Raw genomic sequence first — 13,523 nt, forward strand, 5'->3', positions numbered from 1 at the left:
ACACACAGAAAATAGTAAAAATAGAGAATCAAAAGAAGTGTCTCACTTTGTAACGACTAATTCCTGGAGGGTTTGTGAGTTAAATTTTTAATTTAATCGTATGTATTTATTATCATTTCCGCAAAACATAGTGACCTTTTTATATCATTCGTTTGACTAAACCTTTTAAAAATAACATGCTGAATTTCTAGACCGATATATTAAATAGGTTTTGAGTTACAACGTTTTGAAAAATATCGCCTTAGTTCAATCAACTCCATTAGTTTATCTTTGAACGCGTTTTTTCTCGAAATCGTATTTATCGAGTTTGTTATGTTTCAAAATGAGAAGTTTTTTGATTCGAATTTGGCAGGCCAATTGTATGGACAATGTCTTTTAGTAGAGAATCCTTTTTTTTTACCATGCTTACAACCACGGACAGAGTCGATATCACACTGTGGCAGACCTTTTTGTAGAGCCTTTCAAAATCGCGTGTAACGCAAAAAATATTTAATATTTTTCCTCAAAAATTTGTATGTGAATGCATGAAAATACACTTAAAATTTTAAAAGAATTGAATAGTGGCTGCTTTTACCCCGAAAATGTTTTATATAAGGGGATCACACTAAGTATGCTCCTTAATCTTAGCATCTGTATTATGCACAGTACATTGTACAAACATCTTTATTCATTCACACACATTATTTATGTTTATAAATTTATATGTACATACTTGACTATTATTTAACCCTTGCTGCTTATTCATATTATCTTTATTTATGTTGTTAGATCCGCTCTTTGACTTCCGCCATGTGTCTGTCGCTGTGCGACGACTCCCCACGCTTATCTTTGGATTTACTAACCAGCAACGCCCAGCTCTGCTGCTTATTTAAAGTCACAACAGTATTTCTTCAACTTATAGATAACAAGAAATTTTAGTGCGTTTCTTTTTCAAATGTTACTTACACTCACACTCGCATACACGCTTACACACATTGAAGCATACAGCCACCTACAAAATCAGTTGTTGTTTGTATTGCTTTTGTAATGCTTTCACAGTAACATATACGTACACTTTCATATGCTTCCACTTGTTTTCCCATGCACACTCTACCTATACATATTCTGTCATTAGGTCTTCGGTGTCGTATTTGCTGTATTTGTTGTTGAGGTTATGTCAGAACTGCCTTGTAACCAGCTCAAGTGCGAGTTGAGTGCGACAAGCCTCTTGTTTTGTTGTTTTCGCACAACAAGCAAACACACACCACCACTCAACACACTTCAAATAAGCGCAATACACACACACACACACTTGTGCATGTGTGAGTGCGTGTGTGTTTGTGCGAAATAATAAAAGCGTCAACGTCAACAAGTCAGCTAACCAACCAGCACACCAGCAGTTTTAGTTAAGCAGCAGCTCTGCTAGCACACTTTTTCAAGCACTTTTTTTTTTTTTGTTTTGGGTCCACAATTGTTGTTGTTGCTGTTGTCGCCCTGCTTTTTATTTGGCTTTAAATTGTTGTTGCCACTACCGTTGTTGCTGCTGTTGTTAACCTGCTTTGTTTTTTCGTCGGCTTCGTTAGTTAGTTGGATGTTTTTGATGATTTTATTTATAGTCATCAAAAAAAAAAAAAAAGGAAAAAACAAAACAGAAAAGTTGAAGTGTTGGTGGCTATTTAGTGTGCTTGAATTCGAGCAATGACTCTCGAGTGAAACTTGCGAACTTCTTGTTACCTAATTTTTATGCTCTTCCAGTGACTCTATCTGACTAGGGCAAAGTGTAACACGGTGGTGTGAGATTCATTGTGTTGAAGTGAATATGTGATGAGTTTTCTTATAGCTAGTCATTTTAAATTGAAAACTAATGGAATTAGAAAATATTTATTAAGTTTTATAAAAAAGTAAAAAACAGACGCCTGCAAAGTTTTCAAAATACACATTGCAACGCATTAAAATATAATACAAACAGAATAAGAGAGAGTACAATTTTTATGGAAAGTCATAGTTTGGTCATTGAGTATTGTGTTCCAAGTTTCAATATCTCTCTTAAAAATATCTCTCGCAAAAAAGTACAGCAATTGATTTTACACACAGCATTTTAGCACCAAGCGCCCAAAAATCAAATATTGGCAAAGTTTAAAAATATTGTGAGGAATATTGGATAATAACATACTTTAAAAAAAGCAACTATAAAACAGGTTAAAATGGTATAAAAAGATCTCTGTCATAATTTTTATTGGTCAGTTTTTATACCAGCTATACGCTATAGTAGTCTGATTCGAACAATATATTCGGAGTTTATGGCCTTGATTTGGGTAATAATTCATGCCACATTTCGTGAAGATATCTTGTCAAATAAAAAAGTTTTCCTCTGAAGAACTTGATTTTGATCGATGTGCGGTAATAATATTTCTTATTGCCCGATACGTTATAAGTTGTCTATAAATTAAGCTACATATGTATTTAAGCTGCTTTACCATTAAATATTGGCACCAATTTGCAAAAGCATCTCTTACAATTTTGCACAAAATATTTTCGATAGCGCTTTGAGCCTGGAGTTATCGAATTTTGTAGAAGAAAAGTTAATATTCGTTTGATTTCTTTGAAACGTGGATATTTGCATTGCCTTATTGAAGTCTAAGCTCAATTTTGGCATTATTTTCTGAATATGCAATGAACAAGTCATGCAACATCTCATATTCCTTAGTATTTTAATAAAATATAAATTCAACTGTCTGTGCTGGGAAAAGCCACTTCATACTATTTTTGATCTACCATGAAACTACCCACAACTCGGGAATATATATTCCGTAAGCTAATGCCATTAATAGCATATTTTAGCAGATATCACGTCTTTCTATGTGAAATATATATAAAACAATAAATATTTTCCATTTCACCTTTTTACTTTCTGAAAAGTTTTAATTTAGCAGTTAGCGCTTTTATCAGAAAAATTTAAGAAATACGACTATAATAAATGAAAAAGTGTTTTGCGAAAACTATTTCCCTTTGAAATTATCATATTTTTTCATTAATTTCGTCATCATTGTCAGTTTATTGAACATCCAGCGATGCAGTTAAAATACTGGCAGCATAAGAACAACCTGAAAGAAATGTCACTGGGTTAAAAGCACAATACATTTTCCTTTCTCGGATATACATTCAAACTCAAACTTGACTCGTACCGAATCCATAATATTATTTTCCTAGAGTGGTACAACCTTTTTTATGGTCGTGTGAAGTTTGAAGTTCATATGTCAATTAGTTGTGTTGTGCAACTTTATGCTAAAGATGCGAAAAATTTGCCCGGATCAAGTTTAATCTTGATAGTAAAAACTTGTAGATTTGGTATTTTTCAAAAAATTTTAATTTATTTTGTATTTTATATCTATTTTAAGATGCAGTTGTGAAATGTTTACAAAATCAAAATTTTCAAAATTAATTCAAATAACAAGTTATTCTCTACTAAGCAAATATTATATATATTTAAATTTTAGCACAAAATAATCTATTTTATTTATATTCAAATTTAATTCCATATACAAACAAGCTCTTTTTTTATGGTATTAAATTCCAACAATTTCAACAAAATTGCAATACAAATTTTATTTCAAAACAAATCTAAGATGACGCGTACACACATATAACTTATTTAGTAGGATAAGAGAGTAAAGCTAAGATTTCATAACTTGCAAAAATATTGCCTAAATTTTTTGACACATATATATCCATACAAATGCAACAACAATCCACCATGAAGCACATAAAGATTTACCAATGATTGCTTTGACACAATTTGCACACATCACTTTAACAATCTGTCAATCTCTAAGCATAGAATATGAAGTGAGAAGTTAAGTTGAATTGCTGTCAAATCAAAAGGCTCAAAAGGGCATATCTGTCACGAAGCATATACATACATGCATATGTACTTGTGTATATATAATATATGCATGTATATTTATAAAGACACATGTCAATGGCGTTTTGCGCCATAAAATATACAATTACTTTACGGCTGACGTTTGGCAGAATTTCCATGTCAACAAAGTCATAAACAATAGGATCAAAGCATATCACTTTTCATGCAAAATGTACGAACTTGTCGCAAGCCTGTCTCGAGTTACGCATAAATGGACATGTGTCTTCGCATTTTCAGTTTGAACACAGCAGCGTGTGTACGTTTGTATGGCTGCTTGTGTTCGAAAAAGCAATTTGGCAAATCAACAGGATTTATAACACGTCGTAAAGTGAAAAGAATAAAATAAAGTTGAGAAAAACATAAAAATCGTCTCCATTTACAGTGCTTGCCGTGCCCAAGGTATTTGTTGCCGGCCAAGATTTTGTGTCGCCCTATTTTTAGGGGATGGTGTGTTAGTGACGTCAATATAATTCTCAGTCGTCATGTTGATTGGTCATGTCCGTGTTGGAAGGCCGGAATTACTGAACATAAATAATTTTCAATTTGTACGCCAAAACGTGTTTAATACTAAGTTATATATAAACAAGACCAAAAAATTAATTGAGAGTTAGTTGACGTGGTCAGTCGATTTTGCCATATCTGTCCGTCTAGCTGTATATACGAACCAGTCCCTCATTTTCTCAGATATCAATCTGATATTTTGCCCTGAGTCCCTGTATGGAAAACTTTTTCATTTAACGAGATCTTGTTAAGAAATTTGGTATTGATGATAACCCAAGGCATTTCGATTGTTTAGTTACATATGTTGTAGTAGTCCGATATCGGCCGTTTCGACAAAGCAGTTTCTTGCTTAGAAATGGACAGGCGCACAGTTTGAGATTGATATCTCAACAATGGAGGTACTAGTTTGCTTATATACAGACAGACGGTCATGGCTAAATCGACTCAGCTCATCACGCTGAACATTTGTATATATATTTTATAGGGTCTCCGACGTTTCCTTTTGAGTGGCAAACTTACTATACTCTGTTCAGGGTATAACAACACCTCCTTCACCATTTTAAGTTACATTCAAGCCCATCAGTAACTTGACTTTAAAATATATACATCAAGGTCACCACAGATGTAGACAAAATTTGTATGTACCCAATCTCTTGCTGTAACTAAATGTTTTAGATATTTTTAATTAACCCATCGTTTAACACTTTCGCCACCAAATTATAAACAAATTGTATGCCATTTAGAAGCAATTTTCGGGTTTTCGAAATTTTAGTTCGAAGAGAGCAAAAGCTAACGGCGCGAAACGGCATACCAAAGTAGCTCATCCGTGTGCCATAATCCACACAAACACAAACAATTTTCAATACATATAAACACACCATAAATCTCTGCTGCTAACACACCTCTCTAAGCAAACTTGTGCAGCTGTGTGTGTAAGTATGAAATTATTTCTATGTACACGTTTGTGTGATTGTGGCATTGCTACCGACTAAGCCACCTCCACTGCCGACGGCTGCGTGCAAGACTTTACGCTCCGTTGTATCTAAGCGGTGTGAAGGACAGCGCCGAAATGTAATGGAGACCAGCAACCGGCAAATAAGGATGCCATAAAGCGCTGTGATTACGTCGATGTGGACCGTGCCGTGTCCGTAACAATGACACACTTAGCCTTTGGCCATATTCATGTTGGCATATTAGTGAGCTCCAAGTGTCCTGTATAACCAAGTGGAGCAACAGCAATAACTGTCACGCACACACATACACAGACACATATCGAAATTCACCTACCATTGTTCGACGGGTGCTTAGCAGAAAATGGCGCAGTGGCAGCCACTTACAAGCACTCAGTATTTGGCGGGTATTTACGAGCACCGAACTCACACGCACACTACATAAATACTTGCGAGTACACGTGCACTTATGGCTGCCTCAACGGCATCACCACACTCAAGTACACGCACGATTGCTGCGACATCGGCATTATCCTTTGTGTTTAACCATTGTTTGTTGCTATTGGTGCGCGTCGAGCCACCATCTTCACCATCAATGCAATTACAATAGTCGTTGCTACTTTTGGGTGCTAAGCAGCAAGTAGTCTCCTGCTTTTGTTGTTGTTTGCACGTCGACAGATTTATGTTGTACGCATTCTGGCTTTATTTGTCGTCACAAATTGGCCAAAATGCCAGATCACAGTATTTGCTTTCAGCCATAAGGCCACTCGTATTTGTTTTTGTTGTTGTTATTAGATTTTGCTACAAAAGCAGTTAGTTTGTATTGGTGAAAATATCTGTATGTGTTTTTGAGAGTACCGTAATGGAAATTACTTCTTTTCAACAGTGGAATTTTCTTAAAAGTTATTCTAAGAATGTTTTCATCAAAATAATACAAGGCTCAGTCCCCAATCTGTTAGACATCCACTTTCCACGAATTGTTTGGCAATATTTACCGATGACGCTACTGTTAAAGCGGTTAGAGACATGACTGTTAGGAAACTTTTAAAGTGTCGTAAAAAAAGGCAGGCAATATTTTACTGTCGATATTTTTATCAGTTATTTACAAATGTTACAAAAGTACAGAAAAAAACTTAAAAAAGTTAAAAATTTAAAAATTTAAAAGGCTGCCAGCTGATGAAGTAGGGGGTCTTAACAAATTGGAGCATACCCATGATTACAACCCTCCTAATTATCTGAAATAAAAAACAAAAAATTATCACTCTGAAAAGATGTCGCAATTATATGTACTAGCGATAAGTAAAAAAAAAAAATTTGACATAATAGCGACTGTTTGAAAAAAATACAGTTTTTCTTTATCATTTTTTTTATTTACTCGTAATTTTTAAAAATAAATCTGAAAATTTTAAGTAAATCAGTCCAGTAGAACTCGAGAAATCGTGGGTATCGTATTGAAAAAGTCTGGTCTGAGAAAAACTCATTTAAAGTTTTGCGTATAGTCATTTGTTCGATTAGACAATAAAATGTCTATATATCCGCAAATAATTTAAATTTTCAAAAGTTTCTCGAAGACATATTCTTAAATAGTAAAACTTTGAAAATACTACACTATAATACTTTAATAGTATTAATATATATTTTCTCATTATTTGCCTTCAAAATTTCCTACTTGGTGTCACATAACTGCAAGTCTGTAAGTATGTTTATTTCCGCTATCTCCAATGAGTATATAGCCCTATCTATATAGCGATTATTTGCTCTGACGCCATCACTTCGTTGCCACTTCTATAGTTCGGTCAATTGGTTGGTTGACCGTGCAAATGCTGTCTGCCAGCTGAGTGCACTTGAAGATTCGAGTGGAAATGGCTCAATTTTCTAGCCATTTGAAACTAAAATACCCGCAACCGCAAACTCATAGACGCTCAATGTTAAATGAACTTTTTGGATGGAAGTTAAGTGATTGATTAAATGAATACGAGTATCTGTCTACTTTAATTCCATTCATTAGTTTGTAGAGCTTATTTGCCACTATGTAGTTTCAAGGATAACGCTAAATTATAAGAATTATGATTTTTAATTTTATTTAACAAAAAAGTTTTTTCCTATAACGAAATCCAGTTAAAAATAGTCCTTTTATGTCCCAAACTATTTGTAATTAATTTATAATTTTTATCTTCTCACCTTAGTTTACCTTATTATCAGAAAAGAACCCTAATTTGCGATCGAAGTTTCTCACATCAAAATATCTTATTTTTTAACAGTTGGTTGTAAGCTTTTGCTTTAAAATCGCACTTTCTGTTTTCGTACAAAATATGTACATTACTATGGTAAGTTATATCACAAACGACAAGAATAGACCCCACTAAACGAAAAAGCTGTTTTTTTCACAGCTGCTACTACAAAATTACAGGGAGATTATTTTATTTATTTTTCTTTTGGTTTTAAAAATTATCAGCCCTGGTCTATACACATATCTTGTATATAGTCGTACTCATAACAGCTTTAATTCAAAATATATATTGTTTTATGGAGTAGTATAATTATGTGAGAAAAAATACCAAGCAATATTTGTCCTCTCTGTGCAGGATATAAATATTATTCCAGAAATTAAAAAAAAAAAATGTAACCCTACCTCAGCATGTTATATATTTATTACACAAATATCAATGATGCTGTCAAATTGAATATAAACAAATAGCATCAAGTAAATTCTATAAAAATAATAAAAATTTATATTTCAATTTACACTCATATATGTTATGCACTTTTAAGCCATTGCCTTGCATGCTTAGCTCTGTTTATTACATTCGTCCTACATTTTTACCCCCTGACGTTCATTTGCTGCATTTTAATTGAAATTAAAAATGCCTCAATGCCAAATACACATAAACAAGTACATATGTATGTATATACATGTTCTATGTGTGCTATATGGTTTATGCCTTGTTATTGTTATGCCAACTGTTAAAATATGTTCAAACAGAAAAAATATTTACAAACATATATATATTTATTCGGGTATCCTTTACACGCAGACTTGGTGGAAATTCAATTAAAGTAGCTCAATTATTTAGAATGCCTTTCACTTTCATTTGCATATGGAGTTATCAGTGGAATCTAAAATTGTTTTTACAAAATTGCATGCAGTGGCTCTGTGTGTATTGTTTTGTATGTGGAATTATATGTAATATAGTTCGAATAACATACAAATTTAAAAAAAAATAGATTAGAAGGTCAAATGCAAGTAAAATTAATTGGAATATATTTCAATTTCTCTCAAATTACGCGTATATGCACACACACTCACATCAAGACTTTATTATTTTATATACTGAGTATATAATGATCCACTATTAAAAATAAGCTATATCTATATAAATAATAAATAATTTAAATAACTGAATAATTCGTTTTTTTAACTAAAAGGTTTCCAAATTCTTCATTACTAAAAAATACAGATAACGGTTATTTTCTGAAAGATTCTTGTGATTTCAAGACTTTGCTTGCTCTGAAAGAGAGAAATTCGATACCTTTTGCCTTTTTCTCAGAAGAAATTGCTATTTTCTTTCCCAATGGAGCTAAGCTAAATTTCATTCCGAACCCCGATAAACTTCAGCATATGGTTAACCGATTAGTCTACTGATAATTATTACAAACATATTTTTTTCGCACACTTTTGCCTCTGCTGGAGGAAAAACAACTCATCGCTTATTTGGCTTTAAAAAGCTAAATGTCAAAATTAAGCAATTCCACAGGATATAACACTTTATAACAGATGCGATGGATAATTATAAATACTGCTCTGCAGTTTTTCTTTATGTCCGTCAAGCACTTTACAAAGTCTGGCTCCTGGATCTATTATACAAATTAATGGAAAAAAATCCATGCCTTACAATCTGCTGCTAAAGTCATACTTGCATAATTAGGCGTTAGGTTTCATTTAATTTAAGTTATAGGCACGATTTTGTCGCAGTATGTTTACCAGAGTCAAAACTGTATATCATATGCATCGTTTTCACCCTTTTTCTAGAATTCTTTCTTTTTTTTAAATCAACCCGCTGGGCTTTCGTTTCAACAATACAATACAAATTGTACACACACATATCGTTTTAGAGCAAATTTTTATAAAAAAATTCACTGCACGTGTGAAAAACTCGGCACACACATAAAAACGAATAGCATTTTTGCTGCCAAAATATTGTGTCCATGAAATCAACCAGCAAATTAATATGTCAGAATGTATTTACTACAAAAAATTGTTGTAACCATAAGTACTTTGAAGCGAATATTATTGTTTTTACGAATTCAGTCCTTTCAACTGTTGTTTGTACGCATTTACTTTCTCACATATTTACAATTTCATGAATACGCACAAATTTTTTCATTTCAGCTGAATGGATGTAATTAACATATGACAACATGTACAGTCAAATTGTGGTGATTTTAGCGTTTTTTATTTTAGGTAAGTAAAAGCAAATATTTCCACATTACATATCTCCAATAGTTACATACATTTAAATATTCAACTTTTTCGGTGGGTTAAATATAAAAATGAAATTTTAATACATAAACAAGTTGACTTAAAAAAATTACACCAGTTTTTCCAAATCAATTTGATGTATGTGGTTGTAAAACAAATAAAATATTTTGCAGCTCTCTTTCACAGGTTTTTCTGAAGATATTGAGTAAAAATAAAATACCATCTCACAAATGGAAAAAAATACAATATACTTGTATTAAAGGTAATGGTAATTTAATTATTGAATTTATTTGGTTCCTACTTTTATTTTCCCAATTGAAGTCTCAACACTTGATTTTTTTGCCATAACTCTTTGAGTGCACTGGTAACAGAATTTTAAGCTGTTAAAAAAAAACTCATTAATATGCTCTGAAATATTTGCATGACAAAAAAGCTCATAAATATTTATACATACATAAAAATATGACAAACCATTACTCGAAACCACGCTGAAAGCATAAATAAGCGCTTTAGCTGTAAGGGAGAATAGCAGAGCTTAAGCTTTTTTGATTTACGTACAGTAATAATAGAATGGATATATAGTAATTTTACGTTGGAAGTATTTTTTAAGCTTTTTAACATAATAAGAACAAAGCTTTGAAAACTTTTTTCGGGTTGCTAATTTTCTACAGCTTTACCTTAAAGCTTTCGAATATAAGAGCTTTTCTAAAAAGTGGTGAAAATATCTCAACCACGATAACTGCGAATTGACTGCGAAAGCTTCTTATATAAAAATAAAAGCTCATTACAGGAAGCACGCACAAATAACGTTTCATAATAGCAAAACTTCCGGTTAGTTCACTAAGCTGTTTTTATAACATGTCCTCGTGGAAGTTCCTTGTGGTACAAGAAACTCAATGAGCACGGAAATGCAACAAAAAATATATTAAACTTAGCTATAAAATTAATGCTATAAGCTCAAGCATAATATAAAAATTACTATTATCGCCATTAGTCTTGACTTAATTATCGTATGCAATGTACTGCATACATACATACATATGTTTTCTAAAAGCTAGCAAAGCGAAAAGTTTTTTTTTATCTCAAAATTTCTAAAATATTGACAATTACTTGTTGTATATGTTTACAAAACTTATTTTCAAACAAGATGAGCTTATAATAACCAAGTATTAATATGTTTAAAATATTATCTCGCAAATAATTGGTCTAATTCTGATTAGAAGGATATTATGTAACAAATAAAATCAGTTGAAAATATTTTGCATACAAAAAGTTATTTATGTTAAGCGTTTGTACGTCACATAGGAAGTGTTGCCTACATTTCGGCGCATTGGATAAAAACATATGAAGACGCTAAATATACTATTTATACAATATTTATTTAATTTTATTTATTTTATTGTGGCAAATTTTTATAGCAGTAGCAATCCTGAAGTCAGCTAATATAATCCCAAAAGTCAAGATTTCTACCACGGGAATCACTTGTGTCAAATGCGCATTTTTTGTTGTATTATTGCAGTTGCTTTCGCGAAATTCCACAACTTGCCATGATAGCGTAACTCCAAAACATTTCATTAACAACAAGCAATGCGAGCAATAACTTTCTTTAATTTCCTTTACGCTAATCCACTGCATCGTATGGCAAGTTAGTAAATAAACAGCATAACTGTATAACCTCTATCCACACAGAGCACTTCGCAAGTGACCAACCAGATTATTTACACACTTCCCGACTGAACTTGCAACTCGCAACTTCGGCCAAATATTGTAGCCACATTACTCAACTTAATAACTGCAAGTGGGCTAACGGGCAATTAAGGTTAATTCGAGGAATCAATTCCTACATTAAAGTTTGCATTCTCGCCGGAAATATAAATAGCAATAAATAGTTGTTCCCCTTTTTCGTTACTAAGAATAATATGCGGGGCAATAGTGGAAAGTTAATGAAAAAGTTTTCATATTTCCTATTGATATTTCTTTGGTGCAAGTATTAACTATACAGTGGTTGCAAAACGTAAGTGATTGAAGTTGCGATGTGAATAAACATATACTTTAGAGAATTTCTGTGTGAGCCCATAAATCCCTCTTAATGAACGTATGAAAAACGTTTACAAAATGAAAATTAATAACGAACTGGTAAATGGGAGCTATTTTTATGCGGACTTCGGCTCGGTTGGTAAGTTGTTAGGCCGGCAAGTAATCCTTCGTGCATGATTAGATATTTGATTGAAATGATTTCCCTTTTGTGTGTTTAGACTCATTGCTCCACCCGATCGTTACCATGCATTATACGCATATAAAAAATGCAAATATGTTTAGACATATGGATATTTAGAAGAAACGAAAAATATAAGCATATATAGGAGTGTGTTCTCGCCAGAAACGGAAAAGTTCTGAATAATAATATGAATTCTGATTTACCCCAAATTACGGAGTACACACAAAATGTACATATTAAATGTGTACGAGTATATGTGTTCCACCCACAAACAGCAAACAATTACATACAAAAATAGAATGGAATGATAAATTGTGGTCAAACACCGGCTTACTTACTTACAAAAATATAAGTGAGCATAAACGTGCCAGGGCTTTGAAGAATACCTAAAATAAATACAACAATACGTAGACACAATAAACAAAGCTTAATAACGGGTTCGCAAGACAATTGATAGTAGTTATTGAACTGACTGCTGTAAGCAGTAAAGCCGGTAAATGTGTTGTATGTGTTGTTGCAGTGAAGTTACTAGTAAATTACAGAAATTTTTAGATTGTGCAAAGACCTCAATTTTGATTTCTGTTAGTGTGAATGCGTGCATACTTTATCATGTCTGCGCACAGCATGTCTTTTCCTTTTGTTATATAATCGCAAATTTATAATAAATTACTAACGATAAAATACTCAGCAGATTAGTGGTGAACTATTGCCTTTTATCGATGTGTAACGGTTTGTGTATTTGATCCAAGCAAACTTATATTTAGAAATACAAGTATTATTCAAAAATACTATAATGTCTAGTTACAGACTTGGATATAATTTTATGTTATGCGTATGATTGAGTTCATTTAATACAGCTGATGAGGCAAAAATTATTTTACAAAAATAAAATTATTATATTTATGATAATTAATATTTTTGCTGCGTAACCATGAGTGATTTTCCAGATAGTTTTAAATCTCTTTCATGTTAAATGGTCAGCTTGACTTTACACAAAATACTACTTATAGAATTTCCAGTCGAGAAAGATCATTAATTAATGCTTTGATTTTTATTTATATATATCGGACCACTATAGCATATAGCTGCCATACAAACTGAACAATCGAAATCAAGTACTTGTATTGGAAACTTTTTATTTATCCGCAGAAATTGTTCAGATCAGATCACTATATCTAAGTATATATAAATAATCAGCGGGTCGAGCTGAGTTGAACCATGTCCTGTCTATCTGTTTGTTTGCCTGTCTGTATATAAGATATTGATCTGAAATGTTGTTCATTTGTCGGAACCGCCGATATCAGACCAATATAATATATAATTTTATCGTAATTACAAATATTGCCCAATAATTGTTCACTAGATTCACGAGCTTGCTTCAAAAATAAAACATATATTTATACGCACATATATATAGTATTTTATATATATACCTAAACACAAGTAAATGTAATCATTATTAAAAGCGTTTGT

The 13,523-nt window shown here is 32.3% G+C and overlaps 1 protein-coding gene across 3 annotated transcripts in view; it reads left to right on the top strand.

Moving 5' to 3' along the window:
- Gfrl (Glial cell line-derived neurotrophic family receptor-like) overlaps positions 1-13,523 on the top strand; it is a 226,618-nt gene that overhangs the window by 16,532 nt on the left and 196,563 nt on the right. For all 3 annotated transcript variants that reach the window (XM_070105870.1, XM_070105872.1, XM_070105873.1), the window contains exon 2: positions 9,743-9,814. In XM_070105870.1, coding sequence (XP_069961971.1) covers positions 9,772-9,814 — 43 coding nt within the window. In that variant the 5' untranslated portion in view covers positions 9,743-9,771. The remainder of the gene's footprint in view (positions 1-9,742; positions 9,815-13,523) is intronic.

This window comes from Bactrocera oleae, chromosome 2 (assembly GCF_042242935.1).
Source record: "Bactrocera oleae isolate idBacOlea1 chromosome 2, idBacOlea1, whole genome shotgun sequence".
Classification (NCBI taxonomy): domain Eukaryota; kingdom Metazoa; phylum Arthropoda; class Insecta; order Diptera; family Tephritidae; genus Bactrocera; species Bactrocera oleae.